The sequence below is a fragment of the Camelus bactrianus genome, chromosome 16, assembly GCF_048773025.1.
Source record: "Camelus bactrianus isolate YW-2024 breed Bactrian camel chromosome 16, ASM4877302v1, whole genome shotgun sequence".
Taxonomy (NCBI): Eukaryota; Metazoa; Chordata; class Mammalia; order Artiodactyla; family Camelidae; genus Camelus; species Camelus bactrianus.
The window spans coordinates 36,808,338-36,828,097 of record NC_133554.1 but is presented as its reverse complement, the minus strand read 5'-3'; the positions used below and the strand labels follow the sequence as shown (position 1 = coordinate 36,828,097).

Below are 19,760 nucleotides of genomic sequence, written 5' to 3'. Positions count from 1 at the left end.
CACAGGGAATGAGAGTTGAGGAGGGGGATGCTGTTGGGTAGAGGCTGGCGAGCTTGTCCCTGCTTGTTTTCAGTGCAGTCTCCTTGCTTTTGTAGTCACCATGCATGTGGTAAACTCTTTGTTCTGGGTGTGTAGGACAGGAGTGTGTTCATTGTAGTGATGAAGGGCAGGCAGTTGGACCAAGCACAGGAGACTCAAGAATGTCTAAAGAGAACCTCGCCCTGTAGAGACATTCGGCAGAATTTCAAGAAACAGCACCACCCCAACTGTAACATTAGAGGCAAAAATGAAACTGTCAGTGTTGGTGTCTTTTTACCTTTCCTTTTAGATCGAACACATATCTAGCCTCATCAAACTCTCCAAGGTAAGGAGTCCTGAGCTTGTCTTGGGGGTAGGGATCGGGAAGGGGGCATGCTGAGGGGCGGCCAGTTAAACCTGCTGGTCCTTGTTGGAAAGCTCCCAAGCTTCTCAGGAGGGACTGGGGACTGTAGCTCAGAGCTGGAGTTGTATTGTTGCTGTTTTATTTTCATTCCATTTGCCCTAAGACCCTTTTTGTACGAGGCTTTTGTGTCAGCGTGATCTCTAACTAGTGGATGCTGGTCCCTTTAATCATGTGCTTTGATTTTAGGCCGAAGTGGAAAGGAAATTATCACAGATGATTCTTGACAAGAAGTTTCATGGTGAGTAACCATCATACAGGCGAGGGGGCTGGTGGTGGTGATGAAATGGTGAAGAGGCATCATGTTCTTGTTTATCTTGAAAGAAGGTGCTCCATTTGTGTCACCTGGTGGTTCCCTGGGATCCTTGTCCCTCTTATCCCTGTGATGAGAGTATATAATAAACATGCACAAATGGAGCAGGAAGATGACTTCTGTTCCCCTCCTTTCTGGAGAAAGTGAGGCAGCTGGGGAGTGGGCTGCTTCCCAAGTGCTTGTGTGTCTAATCCTTTCTTCTACCTGGGTTGCGCTTGTGTCTCCTACAGGGATCTTGGACCAGGGGGAGGGTGTCTTGATTATTTTCGACGAACCCCCAGTAGATAAAACTTACGAAGCTGCTCTGGAAACAATTCAGAACATGAGCAAAGTAGTGGATTCCCTCTACAACAAAGCCAAGAAACTGACATAGGTGAGTGCTGGCTCCGGGACCTGGGCCCGGGCAGCGCTGTCTTCTGCCTGTCGAGACTGAAAGCCTCCTGGTGGCCTGGCGGCTTCCCCGATTGACACTGCTCTGTCTTCTCTTGCAGAGTTGGATCTGTAGCGGTCCTTTGGAGAGTGTGTGTGGCGGGAGAGTGAAACCTTTGGGGAAAATGCTAGGAGATTCTTTTTTCTTTCTGTTCTACTTTTCGCTCGGAAAGTTTTTAAATCCTCATTTGGTGCATCTGTATTCCAGCCGATAGGTGTGCCAGTTTTCATGTAATCTTTACTGGCCCAACTTGGGAGTGGGGAAATTGCTTAAAAAAAAAAAGAAAAAGAAAAAAAAAAGGTTATTCTAAATAAAAGGAAAAAGGCTTACACTACCTAAAGCTGTGCTCTCTGCCTCCTGGGAGAGGGCCGCAAAGCCAGGCGCTCCGCCAGCCACGGGGGCTCCTAACCCACCGCTGGGCGTCACCTCTCCTCTTCAGAATTGGGTGTTTGCCTGACCATCAAAGCAACGACTTTTTATTCTGTTTGTACTGAACCAAAACAAACAACTGTGTATAGACTGCTGTTTTCTTTTTTATTTGAAACGAGGCGTTTCGGTGTTCTTTCCCTTGCCATATGGCCTGTCCACTCACCCTTCCCCTGAACAATGGCTCCAGCAGACTGGCCGAAGGTCCCGCCGCGCCACCGCAGCAGCAGCGCCCGCACGGCTCCGCTCCGACCTGTGAAGGGATGGGGACGAGGCCGGGAGCTCGTGTCCACTGCGGCCACATGGGGAGCAGGGTGGGCCCTCGGGGGCCTGCTGTGCATGTGGCCCTTTTTAACACAGTAAACTAGATTAGACGTCAGTGTTTTAATTGCCTCCCTTCTCTGCTCTTTTCTCCCCTCCTCTCTTTCCCCTCACCCAGGAGACCATCCCATTGTCTCTCTTCTTCCTTCCTCCTTCCCTTCCAGGGGAGTCAGGCTGTCTGAAATCCTTCAGCTTCTCTCCCTGTCCCACTGCTCCTGTCCTGCTGTCAGATGGATTTATTCCTTTTTTAAACAGTGAACATCAGAAATGAGACTGTGGGGTGTGTGGATTTTTCCCCCCTCTCTCTCCCAATTTTTGTTGTTGGGTTTTTGAGCAACCTCATGTCCCCCTCCCAGGGAGCTTCTTTATTTACCTCTTAGAAATGGAACGAATGGGAGGTAGGGCACTGTACTTCAGCATGCTTTGTTTTATGATGAGATTACATAGCAAGGCTTTCGTGCCATCTGGGCAGGTAAGCTTCTGCACCTCTGTCGTGCTCAGCTATCTTTTCTTCTTCTCATTCCTCTTTGTTTTCTCTTTTTTCCTCCTCCTCCTCCTGCCTCCTTCCTGCTGGCCTCCTTTTATCTTTCTCTTCCTTTCTCAGATTATCCTTCCAGGTTTTCGTAATAAATTTATATTTTGTAAAAGGATTTTGTTGTATCAGGTTTAGCATCCTCACTGAATCTGACTGGCTTTTATTTTCCTCTCCAAAATCAGGTTTTTGTTCTCAACATCTTTCCCCATCATGTCCAGTCACTGTTTTGGTTTTGGCACCATCAATATCAAATGTACAAACGGTTCTTGCTAACCAACACCAGGTATATCTGATGTTCAGATGAGTTCCAATAAAAACAATTTTTTTTTCAAAAGGTGTCCTTTCTTGAGTGCTGGAGGGCTTCTGATCAAGTCCAGGCAGTTCTGTGTAGCCCTCTAGACTGGACAAAGCTCTGCTATCTCATTTGCTTCATGGGAGACCTTTAGATCTGGGGTCAAGTGGAGGGCTTTGGGTGAGAAAATTGGTCTGTAAGGTCTGAGATGGGAACTAGGATTCAGTTATCTTTGTTTTTCCAAGGCATCGTGGTCCAGTGAGGACACAGGGCTTGGGCTGTAATATCCTCACAGCCTGTTCCTCACCTGCATGACGAGAATGGTGCTTCCTTGGCAGGTAATTGTGGTGGGAGGTTACATGAAGTCATGGAAGTACAGGTGCCCGAGAGCCCTGGCATCCAGTTGTGGTTTAGTTTTCATTTGGAATCTTCAAAAGTGTTGATTTTCCTGCTGCCCTTCAGACCCCAGGAACAGTCTGTCCTGAGGGGCTCTGGGCTGCTAGGAGGGGAGGGTGGGCTCTAGCCTTTAATGCCACTTGGGGCTGAGTCACTGTTCTGTGTTTCAGTGTTGTGTCTCTGTGTATAGTTTTACTTAAGGAAGAGTTGTGCTTCAGTAAAGGACTTTGATAATCCAGAGGGATCCAGAGCCAGGGCAGCGGGGAGGGGAGGGCAGCCCAGGAGCTCAGTGGGGCAGCAGCCCTTCCTCTGCTGACTTCCTCTAGACCTGCGCTGTCCAGTGTGGCCACGAACCCCACATGGCTGTTAAGCCCTTAAAATGTGGCTATTTCTAACTGTGTTGCCCTGCAAATGTAAACAAACCAGACTTAGAAGAATGTGAAGAGAAAATGAAAAATTGCTTAACTTTTTTATATATGTTGAAATATTTTGAGCATTTATTGGGTTAAATAAAATTTATTATTAAAATTCACCTGTTTCCTTTTACTTTTTTAATGTGGCTGCTTGGAAATATTAAATGACTTATGCGGCTTGTATTTGTGGCTCACGTTAATATTTTTTTTGGACAGCGCTGCTCTAGACCTCGCAGGATTGCTTCCCCTCCCAGGCTTCAGATAAGCTGATTCTAGGCGCAGCCAAGAGGGTGGGGTGGCCCATGGGCTGGCATTTGCTTGGCTCCGTCACTTAGGGACCCTTGCTGGCACCAGCCTTCATGGTGCCAGGGCTTCCTTATGTGTTAATGAGATACTGGTGGTGTTGGGAGTGGCTGGGGCGGGTGGCTGTGGAGCCCCGCTGCAGGTGAGAGTTATGTAATCTGCACTGCCCAGAAGGGCCGCTAGATGCTGCTCTGTGATGCCTGAGAGAACAAAGCACGACTTCCTCAGGAGCCAGGGCTCAGCCCTGCTTTATTTGGAGCCCTTTCTGGGAGCTGGCTGGCAGGGATCTTGACCTCCCTTCCTGAGAGTGGTATGGGAAGGGGGCATGCAGAGGACGGCGGCTCTCCGTGGACATCCCAGCCCAGCAGCGCATGTGACCAGCAGGCTGGTCCTTCCGGCAGCTAGAGATAGGCTATAGGATAAAGAGGCTGATTGATGGGGGTGGGACTTGGAGAGCTTCCCTGCAGTTCTGTGGTGAAGACTGGGAAGAAAACAGCTGTGCCTCATTCAGCTGGGTCTGCCTTCTGGGCCCTTGATTCTGCCATTTTTGGCAGATGGTTGCCCTTCCTTTCTTCGCTGTTGGAGCAGTGATGGGAGCTCGAGGCTGGTGGTGGTGGTGGGGTTGAGTGAGCGGAGGAGTGGTGTGGTGCCTTGAAACAAGCCGAGCAGTCACGGCACAGGGGACAGGGGTCCAAACCGCCCCCCTCCTCAATCACGACAGCCAGTGTGCTGGCAGTGCCATGCCATTCATGCTCCTCTGCATGTGACTTGGCCTCTGACATGGGTGAGGACGTTAGGGTAGTTCTGCCAAGAGCTCTTTCTGAAGGTGCTAGGAAAGGGCGGCCGGACAGAGGCAAGAGGGGGACACGAGAGTGTGGCCAGGCTGGAAAAGGCCCAGGCCAATGCAAGCTTCCATGGGTTGTGAAATGGGGTGGGGTGAAGTGTAGGTTGGTACTGCTGCCATGAACTAGGATAGTTAGAACTGAAATTTGTAGGTACAGGTAACAGGGTGGGTCCAGATCGTTCTAAGGGGTGTCTTCCAGGCTCAGAAATCCAAGCATATTTTGGAAAGTGGAAAGCATTTAACCTCTGTTCAACACCAGAATCTGAAGGGGAACTTGAGACACAGGAAAGGTAATGTGGACATGGGCCTCCACTAGAGGCAGGATGAAAAAAGTTTGGGGTTCAGCTTTGCCTTAGGAAGAGAGTCACTGGGCCAGCGGACCTGGAGGTGATTAATTCTTGGCACTTATAGTAAACTATAAAGAAGGAGGGCTGAGGACAGCTCCATTTGAATAGCAGGTTGGGGTTGTAGACCGAGGAGCCTCCAGAGGAAGGGGCACATTGAGCTAAGAGTGTGCCTTCATCTTCTAAGTTAGGATGGAAGCTGCTGTGGATGTTTCTGAAGGGTCCTAGAAGAAATAGCCTTCTGGGTACAGAGCAGTGTGTTTTCCCAAGGTCCCCAAAGCTTTCAGTTGACACTGTTGACAGAGAAATCTCTGGATTAGTACATTCGCAAATTCTAGTACTTTCTGATGATCGTAGCATTGTTTTGAATGATGCCAGATTTCTGTTCTGCTTAGGGCAGTAGGCAGAGCTGGCACAGGTTCTGTGCTGGTGTGGTTGGAGTCAGGATTGGGTCTTCTCTGGATTGCCACTTCCTCATCACTGGTTCCAGAGGTGGTAATTTGGATTGATAAAGATTAAGGTTCCTGTTTCACAGGTTTGTGGTCAAATTTGAGTCTATCTCCAGAACCAAACTAAAAGAATAACAAATGAATGGCCTTTGTGAACGATCTGGATTCTTGTTCTTATGAGAGGAACAATTATTGACTTTTACTCGGAACTTAGTAATTTTACTGGTACCAAGTCTTCAAATTTATACACACTTGGCATGAAGAACATTTAAATCAACAGATCAGAGGCTGGTTGGAGGAGCAGTTGCCTGAGTTTTATAACAGATAAGAGGGCAAGTGGAAATTTCGAGGTCACAATTGTGATGGGCTCAGTTTTGGCCCATCTCTGGGGCAGCGACCGAGCCAGGAGCCTCAGGGCCCTGTCCCTGGTGTGGTGTGGGAAAGTGGCTCTTTGTGGACCGGCCTAGAACTGCCTACGCCTCTGGCCTAGATTTCTGAGACCTACCCGGGCCGTGGGCATTCCTGGAATGGGGCAACGGAGGTCCCGCGGGGAAAGGCCCTCAAACTGATGGGACAGCGCCTTCGGGATGCGCGTGGCCCTCAGACGGCCTCAGCAAAGGCTTCGCCTCTCATCTTTCCCAGGGGACGAGGATGTTAAACTGAAGGAGGCTGCTCAGGCCCCGGCCTCAATGGATGGCTTCTTGGGTGGCAGCCTCAGCCCGGGCGGGCCGCGCGTCGCCAGGGCGGGTACGCGCCTGAGAGCGCCCCCGCGGCCTGCAGCTGCGGGCGCCGCGGCGGGAACAAAGGCAGCACGTGTCTGGGCGGGGCGGCAGGCGGGGTCGGCCCTCGGCCCCGCCCTGCCCCGCGCTCCCTACCGGCCCTAGCTCGGCTGCGCTGTGCGCCCGCGACTCTCACGCGGCCGGACTGCTGCTGGCGCGGCGGCGCCGAGCGGGCTGCGAGCAGTGCGGGAGGGGGCGGCTCCGCGGGGCGGGGCGGGGCGGGGCGGTGCCGCGAGCGCGCGCCGCCCGAGTTCGGGTCCTGGATGGGGCGCGGCGAGTAGAGGCGCCTCGGGCTCGCGGCCCCGTCGCTGTCCGCACCGCGCACGGCTCGCACTGAGCATCGCGGCGGCCCCGGCTTCCCCGCGAGACCAGGCCCGGCAGAGCCAGCTGGTGGCCTGCGCGCGCGCCCGAGAGGGAGGCCGCTGAGGTGCGCGCCGGCGCGGGCGCGGCGGCGGCGAAGGCGGCCGAGCGGGGGGCGGGGCCGCGGCGCCTGCAGAACCTTGGACAGAAGCTCCGGAGTCGCCGCCGCCGCTGCCGAGCGCGAGCCCCGCCGAGCCCCGCCGAGCCCCGCCGAGCGCCGGGACCGCGGCGCCGAGCCGCGGCGCGCATTGCGGAGGGCGCGGAGCGCCAGAGCCGCCTACCCGGTAAGCTTGCGCCTCGGGCCGCCCGCCGCCCCCGGGGAGCCCGACCGGGGTCGCGACCGCGCGCTGTGTCTAGGCGGGGTCCCCGGCCGCCCCTGCCGGCGCCGCGATCCCCGTGCTGTCAGCTGGACCGCGGCGGGCACGGTGCCGCAGTGGAGCGGCCGGGCTGCGGCGCGGGGGCGCGGGCGGGGCCGTGTCGACTGGGGAAGGGCACGGTCGGGGGCCAGGTCCGCGGGGCCGCCGAGGCCAGGGCGGAGGAGCGGGGCGCGGGCCCCGCCTGGTGCTGAGAACCATCTTGTTTTCCACACAGATCCAAAGCGGCGGCACGCGACCCCGGGAGCGCCCCCGCCTCCCCCCCGGGCCGCCGCGGGCTCGCTGAGCGGTTTCTTCCCTCCGGCCGGCAGGCTGGGCGCGCAGGGGCGCGGGCCCCCGCCCGGCGCGCAGCGGCACCATGGGCACGGTGCTGTCCCTGTCCCCCAGCTACCGGAAGGCCACGCTGTTTGAGGATGGCGCGGCCACGGTGGGCCACTACACGGCCGTGCAGAACAGCAAGAACGCCAAGGACAAGAACCTGAAGCGGCACTCCATCATCTCCGTGCTGCCTTGGAAGAGGATCGTGGCCGTGTCGGCCAAGAAGAAGAACTCCAAGAAGGTGCAGCCCAACAGCAGCTACCAGAACAACATCACGCACCTCAACAATGAGAACCTGAAGAAGTCGCTGTCGTGCGCCAACCTGTCCACGTTCGCCCAGCCTCCACCGGCCCAGCCGCCCGCCCCCCCTGCCAGCCAGCTCTCGGGCTCCCAGACCGGGGTCTCCTCCTCCGTCAAGAAGGCCCCGCACCCTGCCGTCAGCTCCGCCGGGACGCCCAAACGGGTCATCGTCCAGGCGTCAACCAGCGAGCTGCTGCGCTGCCTGGGAGAGTTTCTCTGTCGCCGGTGCTACCGCCTGAAGCACCTGTCCCCCACGGACCCTGTGCTCTGGCTGCGCAGCGTGGACCGCTCGCTGCTCCTGCAGGGCTGGCAGGACCAGGGCTTCATCACGCCGGCCAACGTGGTCTTCCTCTACATGCTCTGCAGGGATGTCATCTCCTCCGAGGTGGGCTCCGACCACGAGCTCCAGGCCGTCCTGCTGACCTGCCTGTACCTCTCCTACTCCTACATGGGCAACGAGATCTCCTATCCGCTCAAGCCCTTCCTGGTGGAGAGCTGCAAGGAGGCCTTTTGGGACCGCTGCCTCTCCGTCATCAACCTCATGAGCTCCAAGATGCTGCAGATCAACGCCGACCCCCACTACTTCACACAGGTGTTCTCCGACCTGAAGAACGAGAGTGGCCAGGAGGACAAGAAGCGGCTCCTCCTTGGGCTGGATCGGTGAGCCCACTAGCCTGAGTCATGGCTCAAGGATTCAATTCATTTTTAAAAATTTATTATTAAATCAGATTTTGTGTACAGTATGTGTCTAGCAAAGCCACCGAGGGCCTCTCCCTTCCCACCTTCTTTCCTTGGGGTTTTCTCCAGCCCTGCCAAGAACTCTGGGCTCTTCTGAACTCCCGAACCTGTGCAAAACCCAGAAGATGTATTCAGAACCACCACGGCCCCTGACCTCCCACTTTAGGGAATTCAAAGGACTGACCTGCCTCTGCCGCCTGTGCCCTTGCTGGACCAAGGCAGGCGAGACTGCCCACTGCTCCCTTTGTGGGAGCTGGCGAGGGGTCTCTGGCCAGGCAGCTTGGGGAGGAAGTAGAGTTTCTAGTTGGAGGCTCTTTCCTGGCTCCCGTTTTGGGCCGTCTGTTCTCCCAGAGGCTCCTGGAGCCGGCCCCCCTGACTGAGCCGCACGTGGGATTGTGAGGCAAGTTGCCCGCGGCCCTGGGACAGCCTCTTCAATCAAGGAGAAGTCGGCCTGGTGCAAAGACGGTGTCCTGTTGTTTTGACCATGCACGACCCTGGTTTGCTCTTTTTTCTGTTTTAGGGAGAAGGGCTTTCCTTTAGTGGAGACACGGAAGTGGAGACGTGGAACTTGCTCCCCTTCCCCCCTTGTCCTCTGTTCCCGGCCGTGTTGGTACTGTTGGTTAATGAGCTGGTTTGACTCATTAAGTTCTTTCATTTTGGGTCCCAGCTAAAGCAGTGGGGTGAAGCTGGGGACAGCTCCTTTCCTGGGTGAATTTTTCATTTGAATCATGCAGCTTAGTCACCCTGTGGGGAAGGCCCAGGCAGCTGCAGGTGCCCATTGTCAACAGCCTGCCTTCTGGGCAGGTGGGGTGGCCATGCCTGGGACCAAGCCAGAGCCCACCTAAGGGCTAAGGCTTCTTGCTGGTGCACATGACATCTGTCCTGCAGAGCTGCAGGACCGGGAGGGGGTGATGTCAGGGATCAGGATGATGTGGTAATGATGTCCCCCGGCTCTCACCCCTTGATTTAAGCTGTTTCCAAACAGTTCAGTTTCTTCTGAAGACGAAGCCTTGCCCTGCAAGGCCCAGTGAGACAGCTGCATCTTGGAGACAATTACAAGACGGGAGTAGAACTCCTGATCGCCTGCTGATTCTACAACTGATCATTTGCAGCTGCTGGTTTTGGTTACCACCTGACCCTAGTGGCTGTAAAAACACATGATGTGTACTTAATCAATTTTCTTTCTAATTCTCCCAGATTGGTGGCTTGGGACTGGGGAGAGGACCAAGAGAAGGGAGCAAGTCTTCCTCCATGGCCCATCCCTCCAGCTTTGGGGAACAAAGACTGATGCGAAGACGCTACAGAATTCTCTCTTCCAATCCCAGTCCCCCAGAGGGTGCTGGAATGGGGGCTGGGGGGAGGCAGAGGGCCTGTTTACATAGGATTAGCTTCCAGGTGGCTGCCCATTTCAGCGCAAGCACTACTGAAATTCACATAAAAAGAGAAAGCTGTGAAATTGAGGCCGGGGTTTAAGAGGCCCAGAGCCGAGCCCGCCCGCCGGCCCGTGTTCTCCCGAGGAAGTGGGCCTGCCCAATTGGGAGAGCATTTGCCCCAGCTACACCCGGAGGCCCACGCTGAGCCATTCCCGGGGCCGCCAGATTACCTGACCTGCCGCGGGGCTGGAAGCAACCCGCGGCTGCTGGCACAGACCTCGCCGCAGCACCTCTTCTCCGCTGGAGTTGTCACACAGCCTGTCTTTTCAGATCCTGCTGCCATGTGTGACCCGAGGTAGGAGGCCCGTGGGGGCAGCGGGCGCTGGTGGCTCGGAATTGGGAGGTTCGGGTGCCAAGTCTCAAGAGCAGGGGTGCGCGTCTGTAGCCGCTCGTTCGGCGGGCCGAACTTGGCCTGAAACTGCGGGAAGTTGCATCCGCGGGATTCCAGTTTCGTGTGTTTCCTTCTCTCTCTCCATATTTATTTTTTTATTTTTGGAGGAGGTGCAAATTTCAGGAGTGGTTGGGGACTAAGGAAAAAACTCTAGTTCCATCAGTGTGAAACCTGGCGGGGTCTCCTCCCTCCCTTGCGCTGGTCATCAGTATTGTGTAAAGGAACTGATAAAATACTTGAGTGTGCAAGCAATGAACCCATTTGACATGCTGCTATGAAGACTACTTTTAGAACAACAATAAAAAAAAAAAAGGAAAAAAACTAACCTAAAAAAAAAACCCTTTATTCTTTAATTGTTGCTTTTACAGTGATATTGTGCATGCAAACCAGGAACATTTTGTGTCTTAAGAAAAAATAATCTTAGAACAGATGGCTGTGAAAATTACACCCGTGCACAGAACAAGTCACAGGAATAATAGTTCAGGATTTGGTTTTTCTCTATTCCTTGTAAACCTGAAGGGTTGATATATTCTTTCCATGCAGTTATTAGAACTTAGTTTTGTTCCGACAGTTGTTAAACTTGCAATGAAAAGAAAATGTGCCATTTTTTTTCCACTCGGAATTATTCATAGCTGTATATTTGAAACTGCTAATTACACACGTGCGATGTATGTTGGTTTTTTAGTGCAATTTCTTTTGTAGCTATTCTTTGACCAAACTGTGGGTATTGTTAATATTAATTTATATTTGTCTCCTTTTGTACGTATGCGTAGCGTGTTTGTAAGTATGTGTGGTTTATAATCTGACAAGGTCACGAAGCTCAGTTTGGCTGTAATTTAATTCCCCTTCCCTTATTTTTATTTATTTTTGTACTGTGCTGATTAAATAAAATGCACTGACCATCCATTACATAGACCTCTTTTGTGGGCACATCACTGACAAGCAGGCTGGGGGCCCTTTTTGTAAATGGTTCCTGCACTCAGAACGTAATTGGATTGCACTATGGGGGAGGGGAGCGTGGGAGGAGGGCAGTGTTGGGGAGAGGGCTTAACGAGCGCGTTCACGTTAAGGTGATTAAGAAAGAAACACAGGTTAAGTCAACTCTGGTTTAGCGGTGGGGCGGGGGCAGTTCCTCCCCAAAGGCTTCCGAGGCTTGGCCGGGCTGGGACCTCCGGCCAGGGAGGATCAGGCCCGAGGCGTGTGCTGGTGCAGGGGTCCTGCAGGGCACTGGCTTGGCTCTAAGGCTGCTGCCCTGAGCGTCGTGGGCCTGGCTCTGCTCCCAGCCCACTGCCCGGAGGCCCCCAGGCTGGCAGGAGTGGGCTCAGGGCGTGTGGCTCAGCCCTGCCAGTTTAGTTCTGTGCAGTGTTCCAAATGAGAGAACTCCAGCCCCGGGGCTCCCAGATTAGCAGCCACCCCAGCCCGTCATTGTGGCAAGCGCGAGGCCCTCTACTGGTTGTATTGCCAGTGGTCTGTGCCCATTCCTGCCACCAGCCTGGGCCTCAGGGACCAGGTGTTTTGAACTCAGCCCTCCCCAGGCCTTGAGTCCCATTGGCTGGAGCTGCCCCTGGGCCCCGGGGAGGCGGTGCACCTTGGAAGCTGTCAGCTTTGTGCTCAGGGCCACTCGCCTTCCTCAGGGCACCCTGTTTGCGTCAGAAGCCATCACTGCACCCGCCAGTGACCGCTGACTGGGTGGCATCGTCTGGTCTCCAGGCCCTTGGGTGATGGGGATGCCCTGTCCCTTGACCCTCCTCCCCCACCTAAGGAGTCCTGATCTCTGGCTCTGCCGGCTCCGGGAGAGGCTGACCAGCCACGGTTCGCTCAGACCTCTCTCCGAGCTGCAGCCATGGGGGTCCGAGCGTTGCCTTTACTATACAGGTGCTTTAATTTCAGTTAATGTGAAAGCAGTGAACTTCCATTCTAGTGCGCAGGCCTCAAGGTGGTGGAAGAAAGGGTCTGGATTTAAGTCTACTGCCTGTCCCCTCTTCCCACTCCTCACAGCTTTTCTTGTATTTAATATTTTTGTTCAAAAACCTCAGGTAAATTATCCTCCATTTTTACCTTATTTGTGCTTAATGTTCCCTTCCCTCCTCTGGGAGAGCAGCTGACTTTATACAAGTCAAAATTTCACAATTTTCGATATAGTGTTCAATTCAATAAGCAGAACACCTTTAAAAATAAGATTCAATGCTTTATTGCTCTTGATGGTAAATCAAAATATGCTTTAGAAATAAAGTTAATTTAATGGAAAATAGGAATATACGCACCAAACCATAAAACTGCATTTAATTAAATCAAGAGAAACACTTCATTGCGTACAATCACCACGTCCTCCTGCGCTCCTCTCGCACTGTGATCACACCTGCGGTTCCCTCTTCAGTTGCCACACACTGGTACTTCTTTTAGGACATCATGAAAAAGTGCTTGTCGGCCGGCTGGCAGTGCCCTGGCCCTCAGCCGGGAGGCGCTGGGCTCAGGGACCAGAGGCAACACCGAAAAGGGGAGGGGGGGAGGCAGGACTCCAGACCTCCCTCCTCTCCTGCCTCTGAAAGGCACTCATTTGGCATGTTCAGTTTTGGTGTGTCTAGGACATACATTTGCGTGTATCTAGTAAAGCAACAAGTTTGGGGAGGTAAGTGGAAAGGAGAGGTGGCGTTCCAGTTAAGGTGGTTCGACTAGTGTCCGGGCGACTGGCAAAACTATGGGTGTTGCTGAACTGGGGTGGGGGCACCTCTGCCCTGTGCAGGCAGCTGACCAGGCCTCGCGAACGAGAATGGGTTTCTAAGGCCAGGACTCGGCTGCGAACTGTACGGGGTGCAAATGTGCTCGAGCCCTGGGAGCAGGGGTGGGGCAGCCGTGAGGCCAGGCTGCTGGGACCACCTGGGGGCCGGCCAGGGGGCCGCGGCAGGCACCGGGTGAGGCACCAGCGGCAGCACTCAGGCACTTGGGATGTGTTGCGAGGTCGGGGTGGCAGGGGGCAGGCGGGGTGGGCCGCGTCTGTGGCAGAAAGTGAGGAAAACGTCAGCACGCCCCTCTTTCGCACCCTGCCTGGCTCCTCCTGGGGCCTGGGCTCGTCCTCAGCCCCCTCACCACACAGGGTGTCTGAGTGTAATGGCTCCCGGCTGGGAGGCCCCGGATGCCCTGAGGTGTGCGGCCTGCTGCTCAGCCGAGGCCGGGAGGAGGGCGGGCTGAGGATGGTGTCCGGGGCACACGTGCTGTGACCGGGCGGGGGCCGGCAAGGCCCAGCGCGCTCCATGTGCCTGGCGGCCTGGGCCCCGGCTGCGGGGTCGGGGGTTTCTGTGCAGGGCCGGGGTGGGCATCCTGGCCTGGCCTGCAGTGCCAGGGCCCCTCGCTCTGTTTTCTGTTGCTCCACTGCCCCAAATTCCTGTGTACTCCTCCCCTTCTGCCCCAGTCCTACTTTTCCAAATATGTATGAGGCCGAGGTGTTGGAAGGGGAAAACTTGCAAGCCCCCCAAGTGCTCCCCAGCCCCCCGATGCCATCTTCTTGTTAGTGTTCCTGACACCAGTGTGGGCACAGCGGACGTGGTGTCTGACTGACCACCCTGCAAACTGTAAATGTAAGTGTAAGACAAGTGTGGGCCCAGGCTGTGCGGTTCAGTAAGATGATCCCTGGAGGGGGTGGCCGGGGGGTGGGGGTGGGGGCAGGCACCGGGCAGGGCAGACTGCTGGTGGGTGCGGTGGTTTTGCTGACCAGAGGCTCCTGGGCTGAGAGGCTGGCTCTACAGGTGAACCCGCTCACCTGGTGGCTTTGGTGGCTGCTGGGGGGGAGGGGGTCCTCAAGGAGCTCTGAGAAGCTCCCTGAACCAGGGCACAGGGCCTGCCATCACCCTGCGGAGGAGGGTGACCGCTTGGGCCCAGGGAGGGAGCAGGACTACCTCCTCAGCTCATCTCCCCTAACCCGGGGCACATCTTTGGTTGGAAACTGCATCCGGGCTCCCCAACCCTCCCCTCGTGGGGCCAGCCGCGGTCACCGGGTCGGCTGGGGAGGCTGACCTGACCTGGCCATCGCGGCAGCCTTCGCTGACGGGAGGCGCCTCTGAGAGGAGCTGGGGTCTGGGGGTCTCCGGGGGCCAGGCAGGGCACAGGGGTCTTTGGTTTGTTTTCTTGAGGGGGCTGTGGATGGTCAGGACAGAGGAAGATGGAGAACAAAGGCAGAAAGCCAGGGGGAGGTGGGGAAAGACCTCCGAGAGGAGCCGCGTAAGAGGCAGGGGCCCCTCCCAGCACGACCCTGGTGAGCGAGTGGGCTTCTGGCGGTGACAGTGCCGGGTGCCGGGTGCCGGGTGCCGGGCTGGGCGGCCCCCGCTCCACGGAGCATCAGTTGCCGGGCACGCTGAGGATGAAGCCCGAGCGGTTCTTGGTGAAGTCGGGCTGTGGCTGGTTGAGCCGCGTCTCCACGGAGACGGTGCACTTCTTGCCGTGCAGGCTGCACTGCACGGGGTTGGTGACGTTGACTTGAAGGTGGCGCTTCTCACTGGAAGAACCAAAAAGAAGACAGGTGGTTAGCAGGCGGTCTGGGTCTGGGAGTCTCCCTGGCAGCCCCCGGGCCTCATGCGTGCCCCTGGGGTCGGGGCACAGAGGGTGAGGCCAGGAGAGAGGGTGCTGGCCTGCAGCCCTGAACCAGAGCCGTCAGGGAGCGAGGGGTCGAGGTTCAGGCGCTGCCTGGCTCCAGAGAGCCTGATACGTGGGGCAGGACAGAGGAGGGAGCCTTGGTGGAGCCACGGCCACCACGCCACTGGCCTGCGGCCGAGGACTGAGCCACTGGGCTTTAAACGTCAGTGGGGGGATATCACGAGGGGCTGGGGCTCTGATCCTATCATCGGTTACGTCTGATGGCAGCAGGGCGCCCTGGGGGTGCTGTGTCCAGGGATAAATGAGACTCTTCAATACATGGTCCTGACAAGAGAAATGTCTTCTGTGAGTCCCGGCTCTGCCCTGCCTGTCACCGGTCCAGCTGTTAGAACCAGGCTGTCCTCTCACGCTGGGCAGCTCTGCGGCCGGGAAGGCAGGAGGGAGTCAGTGAAGCTTCTACCTGTGTGTCCTGGGGTCACGAGGCCCTGGTGGCCCCGTGGAGGCTCAGCTGAGCCTCTCTCTCTTGGGGGGGGGGATCCACCTGCTGGCTAGGTCCGAGGGGGCCCGGAATGTGGCTAGAGAGGCCCGCGCACCCGCCGAGTGGGAGCAGGACCCGTCCTCCGGCACCTCGCTGTGCACTGATGTGCTTCAGATGCTGCTTATTTCAGAGCCAAGAAATGTGTTGGGATAGGCCGGCCCCTCGCGTCCCCTCGCACCAGCCGGCACAGCCCCGTGCTGCACCTCGTGCCTCGTCAGCTTTCTCTGTGCTGGGAGGTGGGAGGAGAAGGGCCTGCTGGCCGGGAGCTTCATCGCGGGCTGGGCCTGCTCCCCCTGCCGGGACCCACTTCGTTTCCCCTAGGGTGTGCCGAGTGTGGTCAGGCTGGGCTCTCTGGATGCTGTTGCTCTTGGCGTTGGACAGGGGAGGCCAAGGGTCCGACTGCAGGGGACGCCAGGCTGAGGCCAGCCCAACTGTGCTTTCGCCCAGCCTGGCCCATGGCCCTGGGAGCCCCCCTCACTCAGACCCCTTTGCTGCAGGTGGTGCTGGAAGGGGGCCTGCGGACAGTGGGGTCTCGGCCTCCCTGTCCCGGAACCCCATGGCTTTGCTGGAGCGTCTGGCCCTGGTGCCTGGTGGGCAGCGATGGAGGTGCTCTTAGGGGCCTTTCTCATGGCTGGTGTCTACCTGCTTCCTTGTTAAACACACTACAGAGGTAGAAAATGCACACAGGAAGAGACCCATGGTTATCACTATGGGCACTAGGTATCTGATGCTTAATGTCTTGTCAGCTGCAGCTAAAACCTTGGCTTAGACGGCTATTTTTAACCAGACTTGGATATAAAAATAGCAGAGCCCACTGGAGGCAGTGACTCGGGTACCTCTCCATTCCCCCGGGAGCCAGGATGCCATGCGGGGAGACGCTTGGCCTGTGGTCTGGGTGGGGGGGCCCTGTGACCCTCGTCCTGGCTCCACTGCCAGCCTGGAGCGAGCCGCGCCCTGGCGCTGCAGCCCCGCTCGCAGGTGGAGGTGCGCGGCCGAGCCCTCAGCGGCCCTGCCCTGGTTCCCTGCCTGTCTCCGTGGGGCTGCTGTGGGGTTGGGGCAGCAGAGGGGGCTGAGTGGCTCTCTGGTCTGAAACGCCAGGCAGCTAAGCAGTGCCGGCTGGGGCCGGCCACACCGCCACTGACGGCAGCAAAGGAAGACGGCGTGGATTGAGTCTGCTTCCTCCACACGTCAGACAGTTACCACATGACCCAGCAATTCCGCTCCTGGAGATACACCCCAAAGAGGTGAAGACAGGTGTTTCACACAAAAACTTAGGGAGGTTTACAGCAGCATTATTTACAATAAGGAAAAGGTAGAAGCAGCCCAAATATCTAACTGATGAATGGACAAAATGCGGTCTATCCACCCAATGAAATATTATTCAGCCATAAAAAGGAATGAAGTAATGATACCTGCCACTACATGGCTGAACCTTGAAAACATGCTAACTGAGAGAAGCTGGACACAAAAGTCACGTATTGCATAATTCCACGTACACGAAACATCCAGAACAGGCAAATCCACGGAGACAGGAAACATATTAGAGGAGTGGGGATGTTTCCTTTTGGGGTGAAAATATTCTGGAGCTAGAGAGTCGTGATGATCGTAGCACTGAGAACGTGCTAAATGTGACTAATTGTACATTTTAAGTTATGGGTGTTTTACCACAATTTTTTAAAAAGGGGGTTGATCTAAAGGAAAAATAAGAACTTGCCCATAAACCATGTTATCGCTCCCCATTTCAAGTTTAATCCAAGACGGTTTTAAGCCCAGCCAGGGGTTTCTGGAGACAGAGCAGGCAGGGCCCTAGCGGCAGACAGGGAGGGGACACGCCATCTCCTGCTGGAGCTGCAGCACATGGGAATCTTTATAGAACCAGAGCACCCTCCTTAGTTTTTAAAGAAAAGAAAGATTTTATAGCTGCCGATGACAGCTGCTGATGGAGGCTGGTTGGCTGTGAGGGGGAGGGGCTTTCCACCCCATCTTCTGTTACAGGATTTAATGGCTCAGCAAACTGGAATTCGGGGACTTTCATCTTGTTTCATCTGTTCCAAACTATCACTGCAGGCAAATGGCCTTGATCAACTTGCTTTCCTTCCGTTTCCTCCAGCCCTCTGCTCATGACAGAAATCCATGGGTCAGTGCAAGACCGGCTGGGCTGGAATGTCCATGCGGCCGTGCATTTAAAAGCCCTGCACAAAGTGGGGCAGCATAAGTCTCTCCAGGGGCTCAATCAGCCAGGAACATGTCCCCTCCTGTCCAGACCCCTTGTCAGCTGGGAGCAGGAGGCTCTCGGCCTCTGGTCTGCCCTAAGCAGCCCAGGACGTGAGCCACCTTCTCTTCTCGATGGCGTTGCCTCCTGGAGTTCTAATATGTGCACTTGACAGGGAGCTGGGATGGAAGCGAGGTCAAGTGCAGCAGCCCAGTGACCCGACCGCTAGGGGCGTGGCCAGGGGTTCCAGATTCAGGGAGGCTAATGCAGCGTTCTCTGTGTTTGGTCACAGGATGTGGTAAGGGGAAGCTCGCCTTGCACCAAACACGGGCAGGTGGTACACAGATGCTTTTCAAAGTGGTGACCCATGCATGTATCAAGTGTTTCACGATAAACCCGAGAGTCATCAGGACAGGCCACTTTCCACCAGATGCTGCCGGGACACAAGTGCCCAGTCTCCCACTCTCCCCGAGGACGACAGCCGTGGCCGGGGTTCATGTCTGAGCCGCTCAGGGTTTCACTTCCGTCAAGGAGGAGGCCCCTCTGCTCATATCAAACCACAGAGGGCAGCTCTTGCAAAATCCTGCTTTAGGAAATGCTACTTCTGTTTCTGTCAGGGTCGAATGGTCACTTGGACCACAGTTGCTTCTAGAATGAGTCTGAGAGCCCAGCGCGCATGCGGTCCTAGTGGGCTGTCACCTGCACTGGCTTCCTGAGTCCTTTCTGGGTTTGTAGCTGGTGAGGGATGATGGCAACACCATTTCTACTGAGAAAAGAAAACTTCTCTGGTCACTAGATGGTTCTAGGCAGGCAGCACGGTCCTGAGGCCCCAGTGCAGCCTGGTGGGTGCCTCCAGGACCACGTCACCCAACTGATCGGGCTCCCTGTCCAGTGGGGCATAACCTGTGCTGACCTGACCTGTGTTCCCCTCCCGCAGGGACACCCTCCCCCATGGCTCCCTTCCCCCCACCCCTTCCCTTGGCAGGCGTCTGCGAGCGCCTCTGATGGGCTGGGCTCTGCCTAGAAAAGGGAACACAAAACGAGGGGTCCCCAACCTCAAGGCACCCGTTCTTCTCAGGAGTAGGGGCTCATGTTAACCCCCTGCCACAAGCCCAGGGGGCCACCTGAGCAGGGGTGGCTGGCCTGGGCTTCTGGAGGGGGTGACGTCAGACAGACACCCCAGGAAGCAGCAGGAATCCCGCAGGAGCGTGCTTCTGTCTCCTTACTCCCTAAATCCAGGTTTACCTTCGGTCCTTTCCACTTTAACCGTTCTCTCTCAGTGTGTCACCTATGCTGTGGCTTCAGTGACAGACAATTACCCAGTCAGTGTCCCCTATCCCAGCAAGAGGTCCCAGGATTTGCAGCCACTGGCGGGACAGATTCCACCGAATGTTCTATAGCGGCTGAGTCTTCCTGTGCCCAACCCTGAGCTCATCCTCTTCCCTCCTCCTGTCGGGTGTCCTCATCCACCTGTCCCAGAGGCTGGGAGGCCGGGGTCAGCCTGGTTCCCGCCTCGGCCCACAGCAGGTCACCAGGTTGTATTGATTTCATTTTCTTGGTCTCTCTCTGCTGCCACCGCCACCACCCCTTTTCCTGGAAATGGATGTAGCTCCTTAACTGTCTCCTCTGTCTTCCCTTTGCCCTGCACCCCGCTTCACACGCGTCCTCCACATTGTCATCAGAGAGATATTTAAAGGCACAAAAAAGATCTTGTCATTCCTCAGAGCTTTCCAGAACTGCCCGCCTCCCACCCCCACCCCCAGGCTGAGCTGGGTGTTCATCTGTGTCCCCCGTGCTCTCGGAGCTCTGAGCAGGCAACCATGCTGGGCTGTTTCCAACAGCGTGATTGGAGCTGACAAGCTTTCCTGACTGCTTACAAGTGTCTATGATGTGAATCAGATTCCCCAGAAAGAACACTTAAAATTTAAGTGGAGGCTGCAGGAAAGGAAGGGTAACCTCCAGGAGTCAGGAGGGGATGTGAGGCCAGCGTGAGAGGGAAGGGCCAGCGGATGCCAAGCCCAGGGCGTGCTGGCCTGAGCAGGAGTCACGCCGGGCCACCGGCAAGGGAACCGGGACTGAGGTCCTGCAGGAGGCTGCCGTCCGGCCTGGCAGAGAGGCCAGGAACCACTGCGTGGAAAGGTGCACACACAGAGCTTTTTTTTTTTTTTTTAACTGAAAAGAAAACCTCAAGCTTTCTTCTCTTGACTTCTTGAAAAGCAAATCCA

The 19,760-nt window shown here is 56.0% G+C and overlaps 3 protein-coding genes across 5 annotated transcripts in view; 2 read left to right on the top strand and 1 right to left on the bottom strand.

Moving 5' to 3' along the window:
• Nucleotides 1-3,684, top strand: part of PSMD11 (proteasome 26S subunit, non-ATPase 11) — a 30,841-nt gene extending 27,157 nt beyond the window's left edge. The window contains exons 11-14 of one of the 2 annotated variants that reach the window (XM_010958321.3): nucleotides 329-364; nucleotides 629-680; nucleotides 983-1,125; nucleotides 1,244-3,684. In XM_010958321.3, coding sequence (XP_010956623.2) covers nucleotides 329-364; nucleotides 629-680; nucleotides 983-1,125 — 231 coding nt within the window. In that variant the 3' untranslated portion in view covers nucleotides 1,244-3,684. Of the gene's footprint in view, nucleotides 1-328; nucleotides 365-628; nucleotides 681-982 lie in introns of both variants that reach the window. The other variant, XM_074343046.1, reaches the window with a different exon arrangement.
• A 128-nt stretch (nucleotides 3,685-3,812) lies between these two features.
• Nucleotides 3,813-11,102, top strand: CDK5R1 (cyclin dependent kinase 5 regulatory subunit 1). Its single transcript, XM_074343047.1, has 2 exons — nucleotides 3,813-6,928; nucleotides 7,236-11,102. The coding sequence occupies exon 2, from the start codon at nucleotides 7,377-7,379 to the stop codon at nucleotides 8,298-8,300; it is 924 nt and encodes a 307-aa protein (XP_074199148.1). The 5' UTR covers nucleotides 3,813-6,928; nucleotides 7,236-7,376; the 3' UTR covers nucleotides 8,301-11,102.
• Nucleotides 11,103-12,373: 1,271 nt separating this feature from the next.
• The window catches only part of MYO1D (myosin ID), a 304,051-nt gene continuing 296,664 nt past the window's right edge, over nucleotides 12,374-19,760 (bottom strand). For both annotated transcript variants that reach the window (XM_010958323.3, XM_074343045.1), the window contains exon 22: nucleotides 12,374-14,687. In XM_010958323.3, the coding sequence (XP_010956625.1) occupies nucleotides 14,531-14,687 (157 nt within the window). In that variant the 3' untranslated portion in view covers nucleotides 12,374-14,530. The remainder of the gene's footprint in view (nucleotides 14,688-19,760) is intronic.

Excerpts from the sequence above, each read along its gene's own strand:
- CDK5R1 (XM_074343047.1), top strand. The coding sequence starts at position 7,377 with ATGGGCACGGTGCTGTCCCTGTCCCCCAGCTACCGGAAGGCCACGCTG.